The sequence below is a fragment of the Rhincodon typus genome, chromosome 11, assembly GCF_021869965.1.
Source record: "Rhincodon typus isolate 14 chromosome 11, sRhiTyp1.1, whole genome shotgun sequence".
Lineage (NCBI taxonomy): Eukaryota > Metazoa > Chordata > Chondrichthyes > Orectolobiformes > Rhincodontidae > Rhincodon > Rhincodon typus.
Genome location: NC_063342.1, coordinates 64052785 through 64071159, shown reverse-complemented (window position 1 = coordinate 64071159; position 18375 = coordinate 64052785). Strand labels below are relative to the sequence as shown.

The 18375-nt window shown below is 42.3% G+C and overlaps 1 protein-coding gene across 9 annotated transcripts in view; it reads right to left on the bottom strand.

Annotated features, from left to right (window-relative positions):
• Positions 1-18375, bottom strand: part of LOC109927206 (BEN domain-containing protein 2-like) — a 105572-nt gene that overhangs the window by 23717 nt on the left and 63480 nt on the right. For 8 of the 9 annotated variants that reach the window (XM_048602692.1, XM_020527151.2, XM_048602693.1 and 5 more), the window contains 4 exons: positions 14102-14654; positions 7383-7586; positions 3319-3428; positions 812-962 (listed from right to left, as the gene is read on the bottom strand). In XM_048602692.1, the coding sequence (XP_048458649.1) occupies positions 812-962; positions 3319-3428; positions 7383-7586; positions 14102-14654 (1018 nt within the window). The remainder of the gene's footprint in view (positions 1-811; positions 963-3318; positions 3429-7382; positions 7587-14101; positions 14655-18375) is intronic. The other variant, XM_048602699.1, reaches the window with a different exon arrangement.

Below are 18375 nucleotides of genomic sequence, written 5' to 3'. Positions count from 1 at the left end.
CAATGTACTGATTTTATTTATTATCAATAAGGGTGTTCTTTTTTTCCCCAGGTGACATCTTCAATAGATATAGTCAGCATGCCTCCTGAGGTTTAACCTTGGTGGATATTAGGTGAGTTGGGTCCAATGCAACAACTTCCCCGCACCCACCCACCCACCGTAATGAAAATTAGAAGAGCAGGCAGCCACTTCTAAATGTCAGATTTGTAGATCCAGCGTTTCCTCCTACCTCTGTGCAGCTGACCTGAGAACAAGAATCAGGGCCTGGTTTCACACTCTGCATTTAAGGTCGTCTGAAAACTCCAATTCAAACAGCGACAAACACAACTCTGACTAAGAGTTTGAAGCCAGCCGTAATCATTACTAAGCAAACCAGATTTAACTGTGAATTGGACACACAAAGCAAGCATTAATCAGGCTAGCTTGTGAATTCTTTCAGTAATTGATACTACAATTATGCCATATCGTCCCTGCTTTGTTTTGATTCTTTTTTCTTTCATGCTGAGATTCATAACCACAATACATCCTCTTTCAGCTGGGTAGAAAGTTAGCCTTGACCTCAAATATGTATCTGACCATTATAAATGCAACTTTTAAAAGAACTATTAACAAGTTAATTCAAGCAATGAGGCACATTCAGATGCATGATGCTCATTTCACTCCTGCCAATAGTCAAAGCATTATCAGGTTGAGACAAGCAACTGTGGTTGACAAAAAGACTCAAGATTTTGTGAATGAATCAATGGCTACTTGTGAGGCAAATTATGCACCCATCTCCAATGCAATGCAAAGTCATGAATGTTATTCCTACCTAATTTCTCAAAAGGTTTTTGATGCAGTGTAGAAGGTAATGGTGCCGAGTTTTGCTGAAGCCACCAGAGCTGACCGTTTACAGCAGAATCAGAGGTGGACGGGGAGATGGTTGCCGTTGATGCTTTTTCATTTGATAAGTGTTCTCTTCCCTGATAAACAAAAGACAACATAATTACTGATATTTCAGATAAACATACAGCTTAAAACCCACAGAATGAAGATAAAAATGGTGCGTGCGGTGCTATCCTGAACTTCCAACATGGCTAAAGGACTATCGGCAATATTCCTCTGTTTCAATGAGGACAAAATACTGCAGATGTCGGAAATCTGAAACAAGTAGAGAATGCGGGATAAACTAAGCAAGTCTGGCAGTATCCGCAGACAGGGAAACAGAGTTAATATTTTCAAGCCTCGTATGACTCTTCACACAAAGTTTTGGAAATTGCATTTTTTTATACTTTGACAGGGGAAGCCTTGGCCCTTGCTTCATTGGCAAGGACAGCATTTGTTTCCAATCCCTAAATGCCCTATAAGTGAGTGGCACCAAGATAGGTAAGAAACTAAGCTGCCAGGAAAAGGCAGAAAAAGTGTGCAAAAGTCTTCAGATGGGTTCAGCAAGTAAGCAAAAATTTGGCAAATGGCAAATAATGTGGGAAAATGTGAACTAGTCCATTTTGGCAAGAAGGAAAAAAAAGCAGTTTATTATTTAACCGGAAAGAGATGGCAGAACTCAGGAGGTACAGAGGGATCTGAGTGTCCAGGTACATGAAATCACCAAATGTTAGTTTGCAGAGACAAATTACGAAGAAGGCAAATGAAATGTTGTCATTTGGTGCATGGGAAATGGAATGCAAGAATTAGGAAATTTTACTGAAGTGTGCAGGGCTCCAGTGAGACCACATCTGGAGAACTGTGGACAGCTTTGATCTCTTTATTTGATAAAGAAATGACACACTGGCATTAGAAGCAGTTCAGTGAGGCTTTACACAACACATTCCTGGGATGTAGTACTAATCTGATGAAGGAAGGTTGAACAGGTTGGGTCTTTGCTTACTGGAGTTTAAATTATTTTTATTTTACAGTAATAAAATTGAGTATTACTAGAAAAAAAAATGGCATTTTGTTGAAGCTTTTCATCTTGCACACATTTTGTGGACATTTTACGGGAATACCTGTTCAAGGGAAAATCAACATTTATACTGCACCTTCCTTCCTCTCATGTCGGAGAAATATTGTTTTTCGCCTGAATTGGTAATCTTGTGAATTGGCCTGACGAGTGCAAGATAAAAAGCTTCAACAGTGCTTCATCTATTAGAGGTTAGTAGAAGGAGAGGTGATCTTGTTGACGCTTATGAGATCCCGAGGGAACTTGATAGGGTGGATTCTGAGATGGTGTTTCTTCTTGGAGGAGAAATTAGAACCAGAGGACACAGTTTAAGAATAAGACATCCTGCTGTCAAGACGTAGATGAGGAGAGATGTTTTCTTTGAGGGTTTTTAAATCTGTGGAATTCTCTTTTCCAGAAAACAGTGCAGGCTGGTTCACTGAATTCATTCAAGGATGAGTTAGATAGTTTTTTTTTTGATTACCTGTTCAAAGATGGCTTTACTTAGCTATGGAGCAACTGGAGCTTGAACCTCATGTCTCCTGGGCCTCCTGGCTCAGAGGTAGAGATACTACCATTGCACAAGAGCTCCTATGGATTGACTTATGAGAGAGTCTAGAGTTATTGGGGATCAATAGGAAAGTGAATTGACATCTCAACCAGATCAGCCATGATCCAAGGGTCGAATGGCCTATAACTGCTCAAAATTCTTAAATTTCATTGTTCCATAGATTCCTTTGAAATTCATTTATACAGAAAGTGGCCATGAATGGGTCACATCAGGCTCTACACTGTCACAATGTTACGTTTCGACTTGTTCACATTTGACCAGTCGTTGGTGGATAGCAATCAGAATCAGGAACCATAACTGGTTTCATATTGCCTAACATGGCACCAACTATAATGCCAGCAGAGTGACAGAGGCCTGGGATTGAACTTGTCCTCTAAGCATCTCACTCAGCAGTACTTCAAAGCAATCTCAATAGATGAATAACAAACCCCTCTGCTACTGTGTCTCAAGTGTTACCATGTTATTTACATTTATAAAGACCAGCAACACCTGGCTTTGATGAAGCAGTCTGATTAATAGAGGGTAGGATCAAATTAGTGCAGATGCTGGAATCTGTACTAAAACAAAATATGCTGGAGATCACAGCAAGTCAGGCAGCATCAATGGGGAGAAAGCAAACTAATGTTGCGAGTCTAGATGACTCTTCATCAGAGCTGGCGTGAAGTCAGCTTTGAAGAAGAGCCATCCAGACTCGAAACGTTAGCTTGCTTTCTCTCCATGGATGCTGAATAATAGAGGGAATGGCTAGGTGAGCAATTTGGCTTTGACTCATTCTGTATTCTCCTGCTGCATGTGGACACTATAAGGGTTTAAAAAAAAAAAAACTTACAGCTCTCCTTCTTGTAACACTGATCATGCTGTTGATCGAGGCGATGCAGGCCTTCCAGTCTTTACCAACCTCAGTAAGGTCATGGTGGGGGAACTGTTGGCTTAAGAACTCTGGAAGAATAATGTGAGAATTATACATGTACATAACTGGGTTCAAGCACACAATCAAATTGTGGAAAGAAAGGTCAAAGTTAAGGAGAATCATGATGTGACGAGAAAATTATTTTTAAGCGGCCACATTTTAGATCAGCTCAGATTCCTTCATACATACAACCAGTGAAACTTCAGTGAATCAATTCATAGATGGCTCAACATTACAGACTACAATGGTGCAATATTACATTAATGTTAGTAAAGATTGAAAACATCTGGTCATCTAAGTTATTTGCATTGTACATATGGGTTTCTTATATAATTATTAAAAAAAAGTTACATAGGAACAAACTATTGGTGCATCCAAACTATGCTGATGTTTATGCTCTGTAATGAGTCTCCTCCTACCTTACTTTGTCTTACCTTAAGAAGATGCACCTCTATTACTTTCTTCCTTAATCTACTTAACCAGCCTTCCATTCAGTGCCTCCGTACAAATTGTCTTAACCATTAGTGATGACTTTATAGAATGTTGTTAATCCTGAAATATTTGCTTATGTACTGGCTTATGTACTGAGAGTTTATAGCTAATGCCATGAGCACTTCACAAAATAAGAGGTTAACTATATGTCTTTTAACCACCAGGTAATTTTTTTGGAACACAGGAATGGTGCTAAGCTTTATCAGTTTATGTATGGGCTCCAGGAAATGGCATTACACAGTAGAGATGCATTCTCTATTGCAGGTACCTTACTTGCAGAGTACCACTGATTGTGAAGTATTTGTAGCTGAATCTAGATGACCAATTGCATTGAAAATATTCTGGTCTTTTATGCAGCATGGATTCTTTTTGTTCTTCGACTCCCTGCCTTCTTTGAATACAATGGTGCCAGCTGTCCTCAAGGACCTTGCCTTAGTGGTTTTCCTTCGTTCCTTTATGAGTTTGGACAGTGAGTGAGGAACCTTGCATTGTGGGACTCACTGAGAGCAAACCTCAAGCCCTTTATGGCAATCACCTCCCTTCTCTCATGAAAAAAACCTAGCCCACGATGCTCCTCTCACAACCAGCGCTCCACTGGTGATCATCAACCATAGTGGCTGTTGTCGGTGCTACACCAACCTACCCCCCACTGTTGGCACTGTTGAGTAATGAACAGTTGCCGGTCTCGGATTGGATGACAGCTTTTGACATGGGACACTTGCCCCAGGGGTCCTTGATTCCGGAGTTGGCTCACAGCTGCCTAAATTCGCGCTCAGTTAAAAAGGCATTCCCAAAAAGAGGTGGGAGTGAAATCTCTGCTGTCTTCACCAAATACTGCCCTACATCTTGACAGGTTGCAACACTGCAGGGGACATCACAGTCAGTTTTTCACACTTACAACAATGATTTTTCCATCAGAAAGGGAAACAGTGTCTATTTGATTCTCTTCCTTAACACAATGTTACTTTGCTCTTTTTTTAAATAACAAAAGCCTCAGCTTGAAAAAAACATTGGAGACAGGATCAGTAGTTGGCCATTTGGGCCCATTCAGCCTCCTCTGCCATTCTAAGGTGATGGAGGTTGATCCCCTACCTCAACACCCATACACGTGCTCACTCTCCACAGCTGTAGGCATCTTCAGCCTCTCTATGTCTAACAATTTCTTCTTTTTCTGCACTTCACTTGCATACTTGTTCCTCATTATTGCAGGAAGGATGATTTCAATGCCCACTTGTACACTCCAAACAGTTTGGGATCTTCCAGCCTTCTCTGTGCATCACCTGGAGTTTAATAGTCTGTACAAACTTCTTGCCTCATGACAATTGACAGCTTCTTTGCTTTTCTTCTCCATAAACACTGGATTCTCAAATCTTTACTTCAGCCAGGTCTGGCATTTAAAATAAATGTATTAGTCAACGCTGTTTTCTATTATGAACTGTTCGAAACATAGCATTTGATTGCACACCCGTTTTGCAGGCAGCAAAGAAACAGAGTAATTACTGAGAAGGCATTTGTTTTAGTCACTTGCCCACTCATTGTTGCTGAAAATTCATTTGGAAGATATCTCCTGAAACATTTAACAGCCTCAAGTATCCCTCTATATTTGGAAATTATGCAAATAATGTACTTCTGAGCATTTTATGAGGTCATTTTTCTTTATGGAAAATTCTGTTTATTTAAGACAATAAGTTGGCAAGAAATTCACTCATAGGAAACTGCATCTATCAATTTTAAGGGGCAGAAAATTCACATCTAACAGTTTTTAAGACAGCAGCGTAAAAACAGGAATCAGCTGACAATGAAGGAAGTCCTGGACTGTGTCTGAAAGAGGCTACAATTGGATCTGGTGATGAGGTTGTTGTCAGGAACATGGATTAGGCTTGAGGCTACACTGCACAAATGGAGCTGCCAGCAATTCGCCTCAGTACGTGCCTGGTTCCACATTCCCTCACAAAGCACTTAATCACCTCCCTGTCCCAAACTGCCTGAGCAGTTAGCCTCAACCATGTCACAGATCCAACTCCTTAGAATTATCAGCTCTTCCCCCTGTTCCCAGATCTCTGCTCAGTTGTCATGACATTTTCATCACAGTGATGATCTCGTCAATCATCACTAATACTTTCTCGGGACAATGAACAAATCCCACATTTCGGACCACGGCAGTGATGTGAGAGTTAAACAGCCTCCTGCTCTCTGACGTGAAAAACTCCTTTCCAAATTTTCCCTGATCCTAGAAACTACCCCACTCTTTCCATGATCTTTTTCTTTAGTAGTCCCGAATCCTGAAATCTCTGTTCCAGCATTCCCAATCTCTCCCTCAAAACATGATTGGACTGTGAGACTCTAGTTCTGTAATGCTAGATTCTGACTCATTTCTGAGTCCTCCCAGATGCCAGGGATACTCCACTGCTCATATGTGAAGATACTAAGTAATATGGCAATGCTGCAATGTTCCTGAACTTGCAAAGCCCCTGAGTCGAAGTCTTTTTTTAATTCACTCCCGGGATGTGGGTGTCACTAGCTGGGTCAGCATTTGTTGCTTGTCTCGAGTTGCCTTTGAGAAGGTGGTGGTGAGCTGCCTTCTTGAGCTGCTGCAGTGCACTTCGTGTAGGTACACCTGCAATGCTGTCAGGGAGGAGTTTCAGGATTTTGATCCAATGACACTGAAGAAACGGTGATATATTTCCAATTCAGGATGGTGAGTGGCTCCGAGGGGAACTTGCAGGTCATAATCTTTCCATGTATCTGTTTCCTTGTCCTTAGAGATAGTAGTGGATGTGGGTTTTGAAAATGCTGTCTTAGGAGCCTTGGTGAATTTCTGCAATGCATCTTGTAAACAGTACACATTGCTGATACTGAATGTCAGTAGTGGAGGGAGTGGATGTTTGTGGATATGGTGTCAATTAAGTGGACTACTTTGTTGTGCATGGTGTCAGTTTTCTTGCTTATTGTTAGAGCTGCAGTCATCCATATGCATGGATGACACGTAATATGTCATCATTCATCAGTGAGCAATATTATGGGACATCTGCTTGTATGAATGAATGAGAGAGAAAATACATAGACAGCCAAAGGAAAAGGGGCAATTACCTATTCACACATCACCTCAAATAAGGGCAAGTGGATTCTGAAACTTCCAAAGACACACTAGCAACTGATAAAAATGCACTGGGTAGATAAGCACACCCAAGACAGAGGAACTCAATAGCAGCACCTTCCTTTCCCTTCCAGAAGACCCAAACTAATGTTACAAAGACAGTAGATTAAATTATGGCATTCATTCGTACTAACAGTATTGCTTATACAAGAAGCATCACCCAAACTCCCTTTACCAGAGCATGGGCATGACACCATGGAACAATTAGCTGCCATATGACAATGGTTACCTGTAATTGAAAGCTTACAGTTGGCTTACTCTCCTTTAAACAAAGAACTAATCTGAGATATGATCTTGCTGCTCTAATGGCAACACTGAAGTGCAGTAAACTCACCTCTCATAGCTCCCAGTTTATTCGGATCCAGTGATTTCATTCCATGCTGTTTGCTTCCATCAATGCTGCTTGTAACCAGGACCTCATCAGTGAACAGATTCCTGGCTAGATAACGTGCCGCCAGCTTTGGTTGGGTCTTCTGACTGGCTTTTAATATAAATGCGCCAGGTATTTTAACATTGCGTTCGGGATTCCCCAAAAACCCTTCAGAAAAGCAACAGAAAGCAGAAGTCTGAAAGGATGCAATTTGCCTTAGGATCAATTCCCTCTCACAAACAAGATTACTCTTAGTCACTGTAACATGTATAATACATCAGTTATATATTATTTAATGCAAGCTAAATTCAAACCAATAGAACAAGTTAATTTGTTCAGGATGTTCCCTAGAAACCTCACAAATTGATATCCTACTTCATTCTCATCATCATATGTACTTCGCCATAAGGCAGGATCCTTGTCCGAGTCTTCTCCATAGCTCCCTATCCTGTGTTAGTCTTTTTATTCACCAATAATTTCCTTCAGTTTTCAAGTTGTCCATCATTGATATTCTCTTCCTTCCAGCAATCTTCCCTCCACTATGTATCTTACTCGTCCATTTCCTCTTAAGATGTCCAGTCTCTCTGCCTGTTCCTAATTATGTTCAGTAAATGTGTTAGTCCACTCTCAGCATTTCATCAATCACTGCTTTCTCTTTGTGGCTAATCCTTTCCAAACCGACATTTCAAAGCTTGGTCTTAACTTTGATTCAAGGCTCGCATTCACACAAAGTAACACTCCAAATCAAGCTCTTTAGGAGTCATTTCTTGAGTTGTTTATTCAGCTTTCCAGTTAGAAATTATTCTTTTCCAGTCATCTCACACATGCCAACAAAGGTCTGTGCTGAATGGCTCTGGACAAAAGCTGGAAAGATGTCACCCTGGGTTACCACACCTTCCTACACATCAGGAGGCTGTGAAATATTCAACTATGGACATTTCCCAGCATTGTTCAGCATGCACATTCCACATCCAAGGATAGTGAATCAGATAATATCACAGAATACAATCTGAGTTAAGACTGTTTATTGTCCATGACTATCATTTGGAATTGGAAATACTCTATGTGCCAAAGTTCCGCGCTGTGCCTCAAACGATTGTAGGTGAATTTTACACAAGTCTCATCAGTGGATTCTGTTTAGCTATGCCATGACAAACCTTCTAAATGTATCATATTAAATAAAGTCTCAAGTAATACTGCATCAGCAATACAATTCCATTTTACTTCAGGGCTTGAAATAACGATACCAGGTCTAGTTTCATAGCAATGAACTGGAATACGCTGCACAAATTAATTAATTATTTCTGCAGTCAAAGATAACTTCATTGTACAATCAAATTGCATTTGTGTGCTCAATTAAGTCTTACTTTCTTCAGACTTCAAAGTTCTGTTTTTGCTTCATTTCCCCATCAGGCGAGTTAACTATTTCCTAAGCAGCATTTAACATTGAGTAAGATGACTGCGGCATATAACCTCATTCAAGACGTTGAAACGATAGCCCAGACTAACACGCCAGTACAGCGCTGGAGGAAATGCTGTGCTGTAAACAATTACCAGCCTTCATGTCAAATGTTAATCTAGAGGCCTGGGTGTCAGTAGCAAATTAGTTGCTGGTTAAAAATTGATTGTTCTCTGCAGTGAAGTCAGCGAAAAGAAATTTCGGGTTAGATTTACACCAGGCACAGTTCACTACTGCGTTGACCATACATGTTGAGAGTTTCGTTCCCTACCTTTACCCAGGATTTTTATTTTAGCCATCAATTGCATCCTGTCATGTTTGGGTTCTGCTTTATGGAATTGATAACGTAGTGCCAGTATAACTGACTTCAACCATCACTCATTGGGCCAGGTCGGTCTGGTTAAATATCTCGACTCAAGATTCGACATATTCGTTGGGTGTTTCTGGTGCATTGCATATGATGCATTTCGGGTGTTGTGGGGTCAGAATGTCGGACATGAAAAATATATTTTAAAAAAAAAAAAGGCTGCAGCTGGCACGTGGAGAGATTTAACAGCAGATTTAGGAAGAACCTACGGGCCTTGAAAGGTGGCAGTTTGCAGAAGTTTCACCCCATTTCTGACAGAGCCAGTTGTCACTGGTGTGTGAAGGAGGCAGTGTGAAATTCACACACCGGGTCATCCGAACTCAGCAACGCTGAGTCCAATACAGCGCTGGTTTGACTGCTGCAAACTCCTTAATTGTGGGAGTCACAATTGAGTGAGGTTTTTCATTCAGGGGACAAGGGCATTGCTGGCTAGGCCGGCATTTATCACCCATCCCTAATTGAGGTTGAGGGTCAACCAGATTGCTGGAGTCTCATATAGGCCAGGCAGCAGATTCCTTCCCTAAAGGGAATTGGTGAACCAGAAGGGTTTTTCCAACAGTCATTATTATTAAATTCTGAATTCTATATTTTTATTGAATGCAAATTCCACCATCTGCCAAGGCAGGATTTGGTCCTCAGTCTCCAGAACATTAGCTGGGTCTCTGGATTAACAGTTCAGTGATAATACCACTAGGCCATCACCTCCTCTTAGGAACAGTAAACATTCATGTAGGGTGGATAAGGTCTGTATAACTGTCGTGATCTGAAGTTTTTTTAAATGTCCCGCTCTTTAAATCTTAAGAAACCGGCTGCATCTGTCAGCAAGTTTTAAAAAACGTCTGCTGGACTGTTTTAACTGACAGGTAAAAAAGAAAATCATCTGGTCATGCGGTTTAAACAGAGTTCTTTCTTAACATTTCCTCAAAGGTTACTTTGTCATTATGAATGTTAGCTTTCAAAAGCTGGAGTTATTTCAACATGGGCTCAGAGTTCACAATTTAGTTGGCAGTTTAAAGAATATATTAAAGGATTAGCTGTCTTCGATCTGGGGTGGGAATGGAAACTTATAAAAAAGAATGGCCACTTCAGAAAATTTAAAAGCTTCGAATGAGTTCTATGAATGGGGATTCTTTTTAGTACCAAATGAAAGATCATAAACCATAGCAGCAAAAGTGGGCCATTCAGCCCATCGAACCTGCCTTGATATTCATTGTGGTGATGACTGATCCGATAAACCTCAACTCCACTTTCCTGCCTTTTCCCAAAAAGTCTCTGATTCCTTTACTGAATAAAATTCTGTTTATCTCAGCCTTGAATATTGTTATTTCAACCTTGACAGCCCTCTGCGGTAAAGAATTCCACAGAAATGATTACCCTCCGAGAGAAGAAATTCCTCCTCCTCTCTGCCTTAAAAATGTGACACCTTGTTCTGATATTGTGTCCTTTATCCTAGATTTACCCACAAGTAGAAACAATCTCTCCAATTTCTAGCCTGTTGATCCTGCTAAAAAAACTTGTATATTTCAAGAAGGTTACCTCTCATTCTTCTGAACCCCAATGAATACATGCCCAATCTACTTAACCTCTCCTCATAAGACAGTCCCTCCACACCCAGGATCAACCATGTAAATCTTCTCTGGACTGCATCTAAACCAAAGTGTGAGAATCATAGAGACTCTACAGTGCAGACAGAGGCCATTTCATCCATCGAGTTTGCACCTACCTTCCGAACAGCATCTCATCCTACCCTATCCCCTGTAACGCTGCATTTCCCATGGCTAATCCACCTAGTTGGCCCATTGCTGGACACTATGGGCAATTTAGCATGGTCAATCCACCTAACCTGCACGTCTTTGGACTGCGGGAGGAAACCCATGCAGACAGAGGGAGAATGTGCAAACTCCACACAGACAATCACCTGAGGGTGGATTCAAACCCAGGTCCCTGGCGCTGTGATGCAGCAGTGCTAACCACTGAGCCACCATGCCTCCTCATTGTATTATCATACTATGCTGACAAAAATGTTTATTTATTTCATCGCCGCATAGCTGCTGAGGACTATGTGAGTGGCTACAAGGTGGTATGGAGCATGTGGGTTAATGGGGGATGGATACGGTAGTGAGAGGGTGTGAGGCTCTAGGGTTAGAAGGCTTAAACAACTTATGCTCCAGAGAACCAAGTTGGGCCTCTAACTAGTTCACCTAGGCATCTGCGTGCTCCTGTGGCTACTTGTATTTTCTGTCCAGGTTCATCTTGCCTGACTGTATCCCACACCCATAAACACAGTGACTAAGAACAGCAAGTTAGGTGCTAGGAATGCTGCAGTGATTAACTCACTTCGTGACTCCTCAAAATCTGTCCACCATATACAAGGTACAAGTCAGGACTGTGGTGGAATACTCCCCATTGGCCTGGATGGGTGCAGCTCCAACAACACTCAAGAAACGTGACATCATCCAGGATAAAGTGCCCACTTGATTGGCACCAAATCCACAAACATTCACTCCCACTGCCGCCTACACTCAGTAACAGCAGTGCATACAATTTACAAGATGCAGAAATTCACCAATGATCCTCTGACAGTACCTTCCAAAACCACATTACTATCACTTGGAAGGACAAGGTCAGAAGATACATGGGTACACAACCCTCTGCAAGTTCCTCTCCAAGTCGCTCACATCCTGACATGGAAATATATCACTGTTCCTGAGTGTCAATGAATCAAAATCATGGCATTCCCTCCCCTAGGTGGGCTATCTATAGCACACAGACTGCAGTGGTTCAAGAAGGCAGCTCACCACCAGCTTCTCAAGAGGCATTGTTGCTAAGTTTGCAAATGACACAAGGATAGGTGGAGGGACCGGTGGTGTTGGAGAAGCAGGAAGGCTGCAGAAGTGGCAAATGGAGCACAATGTGGGAAAGTGTGAGGTTATACACTTTGGTAGGAAGAATAGAGGCATAGATTATTTTCTAAATGGGAAAAGGCTTTGGAAATCTGAAGCTCAAAGGGAATTAGGAGTCTTAACGTTGGTTCGGTTGGCAATTAGGAAGGCAAATGTAATGTCAGCATTCGTTTTGAGAGGGCTACAATACAAGGGATATGCTGTAAGCTGTATAAGGCTCTGGTCAGACTTCATGTGGACTGTTGAGAGCAGTTTTGGACCCTGTATCTAAGGAATGATGTGCTGACATGGTGTGTGTGTGCACATGTGTGTGGGGGAGGGGGGTGGAGGGTGGAGGGGGTGGTGTCAGGCGAAAGTGAGGGGTCCAAAGGAGGTTTACAAGAATAATCCTGGGGATGATGAGCTTGTCAAATGAGGAGCAGTTGAGGACTCTGGTTCTGGACTTGGAGTTTAGGGGGATCTCACTGAAACTTACAGAACACTGTATCTAGGCCTCTCAGTAGAGGTGGGGAAGATGTTTCCACTAGTAGGAGAGGCTAGGACCCGGGGTCACAGCCTCGGAATGAAGAAACCACCCTTTAAAACTGAGATGAGAAATAATTTCTTCAGCCAAAGGGCAGCTAATCAGTGGAATTCTGAAGGCTGTGTGGGTCAAGTCATTGTAACGGCCTGGTATGGCAACTGCTCTGCCAGGGCCGTAAGAAACTACAGAAGGTGGTGTGCACAGCCCAGACAATCACGGAAGCCAACCTTCCATCCATGGACTCTACTTACACGGCTCACTGCCACAGAAAGGCGGCCAACGTCATCAAAGACCCATCACAGCCTGGCAATGACCTCCTACAACCTCTTCCATCAGGCAGAAGATACACAGAAACCTGAACACACGCACAAGCAGGTTCAGGAACAGCTTCTTTCCTGCCATTATCAGACTGTTGAATGGACTCTAGCCTCAAATAATGTAACCTGTATGCCTCTAAGTCTTTTTGATCTGTACATCCTTTTCTTGCTGTGATTCTGCCTGTAATGCTCGTAAACAAAGCCTTTCACTGTATTTCAGTACACGTGACAAATCAATCAATCAATCAATCAATCAATCAATCTATTTAAGACCTAGATAGATAGGCTCTTGATTAGGAAGGGGGGGTCACAGGTTATGGGAAGAAGGGAGAATGGGGTTGAGAAACATATCAGCCATGATCGAATGGTGGAGCAGACTTGATGGGCCGAATGGGCTAATTCTGCTCCTATTTCTTATAGCCTTATTGTCTATCTAGGGACAAGCAATAGTCCAGCCAATGAAGGCCACATTACTGGAATGAACAACAGAAAAAAAAAAAAGATACAATACTTCAAATTTCATGACCTCTACATCTAGAAGGGCAGGGTAGCAGACACATGGGAACAGCACCATGTGAAAGTTTTCCTTTAAGCCAGACACCATCCAGACTAAAAACTAGATTTCCATTCCTTCACTATCACTGGGCCAAAATCCTGGAACTCCCTTACTAACAGCCCCATAGGTGTACCTATACACTACAGCTGTACAAGAAGACAGATCACCACCACCTTCTCCACACTAATTAGACAGACTAGCCTAGCCAGTAACCTCAATATCCTGTGAATGAATGCGAAAAAGGCTAATTTGGTCTGGTCTAACATGATTTGTGCAATATATACAACTGTTCTTCCTGATACATTATTTATTGAGCACCAAGCCATTTATCAACTAACAGCCACAGCATACTACGGCAATAGATATTCTCACTGATCACGGCTGAGAAACTTAATGGGTCCCCTGGATGAAGTCAGTAGAAATCCAGGTCGGTTGTGCACAGTGTGAGTAATCTCACCACAAAAATAGCTTTTCATTCTGGATTAGAAAGGAATCAGTATAAAAAAAATTGAAATCAAGCCACTTGCCACTGAAAAAAATAAAGCTGTCCCTGCTTACCAAAGCTATTCTTTGAAAGATCAAAAGATGAATGTTGTGGTGCTGGATCCTGCTTTGAAGTCTCCTTGTTGTTGATACAATCTGGCACTAATTCAACGTCCTGGCAGGTATTCCCTTCTGTTTGAGAGGTTTCTTTTATTTCCAGCTGCTGCACTACTGATCTCTGATTGTGGCTGGATTGTGGCTTGCTCTTTTTATAAGCTGCTGGCACACTCTGTGATCTCTGACACGGAGGCTGAAGCTCAGAGTCCAGGACAGAGTAGGGTGGCACGGGACCAGGTGCAGCCGAGTTTGCTGAGGGTATCAAGTTTTCTTGGATGTGTCCCGTGGAATGGAAGGATGCTGAAACATTCGGTTTCTCATCAATTGCTGCATCTGCAACATCATCTTCCACCTGAATTAGCACTGGTTCATTACAGTCACTAGACTCACTCAGATCAGCTGGTCTGGAACATCCAACTCTCTTCCTCCGCTCGTTCACAGCTGATTTCAGACCCGACTTGTTTTTCGGTTTCTGGGCGTAACCGTTGGAAAGCGATGCCAAGACTTGCCTCTGCAGTTAAAACAAATATATTAAATCAATTGTCATGTGTCACATTTATCTTGCAAAGACTGAACAGACTTCTGTTCCTTTCTCCAGAAAGGGCTGAGGCATGATTCAGTAGAGATCTTTAACGTTATGAGAGGTACACAAGAACTAGGTGCAGGAGGAGACCGTATCGCCCACCGACAGGGCTCTGACACTCAATACGTTCACAGCTGATGATAGATTTCAACTCCACATTCCCGCCCGCTCCTTTTATCCCCTGTTCTCCGAAGGGCCAAATATCTATCCATCACAGTCTTAAATGTATTCAATAATGAAGCATCCACAGTGCTCTAGGGTAGAGAATTCCAAAGATTTGCAGCCCTTTGATTGAGGTAATTCCTTCTCACCTCAGTCCTAAATAATCTGTCCATTATCCTGAGATTGTGCCCGTGTTTAGATCTCACAACCAGCATAGACAATCTCTCAGCATCTACCCTCTCAAACCCCATCAGAATCTTGTGCATTTTAATGGAATTACCTCTCGTTCTCCTGAACTACAGAACATCAGCCCAATTTACTCATCCCTTCACTATGGGTCAGCCTTCTCATCCCTTGGGATCAACTTAACATTCACTGCAATTCCTCCAACTCAAATATGTCCATTCTTAAATGTGGAGACCAAAACTACGTATAGGATTTCAGGTGTGGTCTCAAAGCTCTGTACAATTGAAGCAAGACTTTCGGAGTTCTGAGGAAGGGTCACCGGACCTGAAACGTTAATTCTGATTTTTTTTCTTCACAGATGCTGCCAGACCTGCTGAGCTTTTCCAGCAACTTTTGTTTTTGAAGCAAGACTTTGTTCTTGTAAGCTAATCTCTTTGCAAAAAAAAAGGCCAGTAGGAAATGTGCCTGCCTAATTGCTTTTCCTGATTTACAGCATCCGCAGTTCTTTCGGTTTTTATTTGCCTAATTGCTTATTGTACCTTCATGCTAACCTTCTATATTCCTTGTACTAGTACACCCAAATGTTTTTGAACATCAACACACACAAGTTTGACATCTTTTATACAGAAGGTGTCCCAACTTGGAGAATCTAAACGTAAATATATGACCGTCACTAATAAATCCAGTCAGGAATTCAGGATAAACACCTTAGAGAGTGATTAGAAGGTGGAACTTTAAAAGCATGAATACATTGAGGGGGGATACAAGTATGTGAGGGGGAATAACACAGAAGGTTATAGTGATCAGTTTAGATTAAGTTAGGTGGAATAATGCCTGGGTGGTTCATAAACAGCACAGACAAGTTTGGCTGAGGGGCCTGTCTCTATGCTATAAATACTGTGTAATTCTGGTCTTTGGTACTTTAAAACAGATTCATTCAACGGACCCTTGCATTACAATGAATAAAACATGCACGTCTATTCAGGACGGGCAGATCGATTTGTTTAATTTATGCCACAACCCTGCATACGCTAAGTATCTAATTCGACAATTGCATGACCTTTTTCATGTCTCGCAGTTTCGCTTCTGATTGTGAAACAGAATTCAATTTAAAACATGTCAAAGGACGATGGAAATATTTCACACTTAAAATAAAACTAACCAAACTTTTTCACAAGCTAGCAGTTGCATTTATCTTGAAGGGTTGGGATAAAGCTCATGGTGGATTCTGGAACTATGTTCCTGCTACAGGTTGGAAAAATCCTCCCACCAGTTAAATAGTATTCAGCTCAGTGGGTGTGCTCCTTTGGATGTGCACCTAGGCTGAGGGAATTTCCCTTAGAGCAGAGGAGATCGAGAGGGGGCATGATTGAAATATATAACATGATGAGGGGCACAGATAAGATGGACAGGAAGAAACATTTCCCCTTGCTGGAAGGATTAATGACTAGGGCACATAGATTCATGGTAAGGGTCGGAGTTTTAGAGAAGATGTGAGGGAAAGCTTTTTCACCCAGTGGGTGGTGGGAATCTGGAACTCACTGCCTGTAAGGATAGTAGAGGCTGAAACCCTCATAATACTTAAGAAGTATCTAAATGTGCACTTGCAATGCCAAGGCTATGGGCCATGTGCTGGAAAATGGGATTAGAAATAGTTAGGTGGTTGCTTTTGACTGGCACAGGCTCGATAGGTTGAGGGCCTATTATGCTGTAGATCTCTGACTTTATGGCAATATGACACTGGATTAGGAATGGATCAAATGTTGCTCAATGATGATCTGCTGCTAAATAGGATTTCCAGAGGAAAGGGCCATTAATGTACATAGGGACACATATCACCTCAACCCCAGCTCTCCCCTCTCTTCTGCAAGATAGGTGTAATGCTAATAGTAACTGTTCAACGAGGAGAAATACAAAAAGGCGCTGAGGGGTATGGAGAGAAAGTGCGAACACGGCGTTGAGAGAGAGGATCAGCCATGATCACATTGAATGGTGGAGCAGGCTTGAAGGTCTGAATGGCCAAATCCTGCTCCTCTGACTTACAGGAAAAACAATGAACATCACAGCAATTCGAACAATCAGGATAAGAGACAGCAACGATTTTAAGCACAGTGGTGGGTGGTAGATACTTTAATCAACCTGTTCAGCCTTGTAATGACACATACATGGAGCAAGTCAGACTTGAACCTGGGCTATCTAGCACAGAGGAAAGGACATGACCACTAAACCACAGGCTACTGTTGGAGGGTATGGCCAGGCTGGGAGACGTCAATTAGAGAAAAGATGTCAATACCTATCAACTAGGGTCCTTCAGGGTCATGAAACTGACGCATACATCCACACTAAAGTCATGGTTGGCAAGGGCTGTGCCCCATGGATAGAAATGCAGGTGGACAGATGATGCAATGGCACAGTCCACAGGGTTAGTACTCTGACGGGGAAGAGATTAGGAAGATTAGTTCCCCAGTAGTGGGGGTGCTAGGCAAGAAGGTCAGCGAGAGTCTAGCATGGGTGACTGGGGTTATTGTTTGTAACAAAGGAGGCAACGAATGCCTTGGTGAGTTCTTCAGGGGATTCCAGGAGTAACATGGTGGAAAACTACTCATTCATACCATTTCACTTACATATACTGTTGCGCTATATCCTGTTGCAACACCACATCTTCCAAATTTGGTCCATTCTAATATATTTTCCTTTCATGTGGGTTCCAAACAGAAGATTGAACTTCTCAATGTCAATCTGCTATCAAGCCCTCTTTAATAATCAATCATTCTCACATTGGCAAGCACCAAAATGTAGCAATGGAGCAATCCACTTTGGACTGGCATTGGGGTGTGGTGATGGTGGGATCGGGGGAGCGGGGATTAGTTGCTCAGTTGACTGGGGCAGCACCTGTAAAGCACAGCATTAGTGAGGTGGGGCAAATGCCGATGCAACTGAAAAAGCCATAAGCTGTAACCCTCAAGGGTTCCTTCAACTATCAAGTTTAAGAATTAGCACAGGGCATCCCAAACTGTAAGGCTGAACCCTGCAGTGGGGCCCCTCGCTGAAATTTTAGCTTTGTGAGTTCTGAGGTGGCAATGTCGGCAATTGAGCTCTGCTCAAGCATGTACAGTCATATGGCCCCTTTAAAACTTGCAGTTTTATTTAATCAAGGCTGTGACTTACCTGCCAATTCTTAAGGCCCCAACCCTGTCCTGGAAAAAAAAATTAAAGGTATGTGATAAGTGAGAGTGTGGAGCTGGAGGAGCATAGCAGGCCAGGCAGCATCAGATGAGCAGGAAAGTTGACGTTTCGGGTC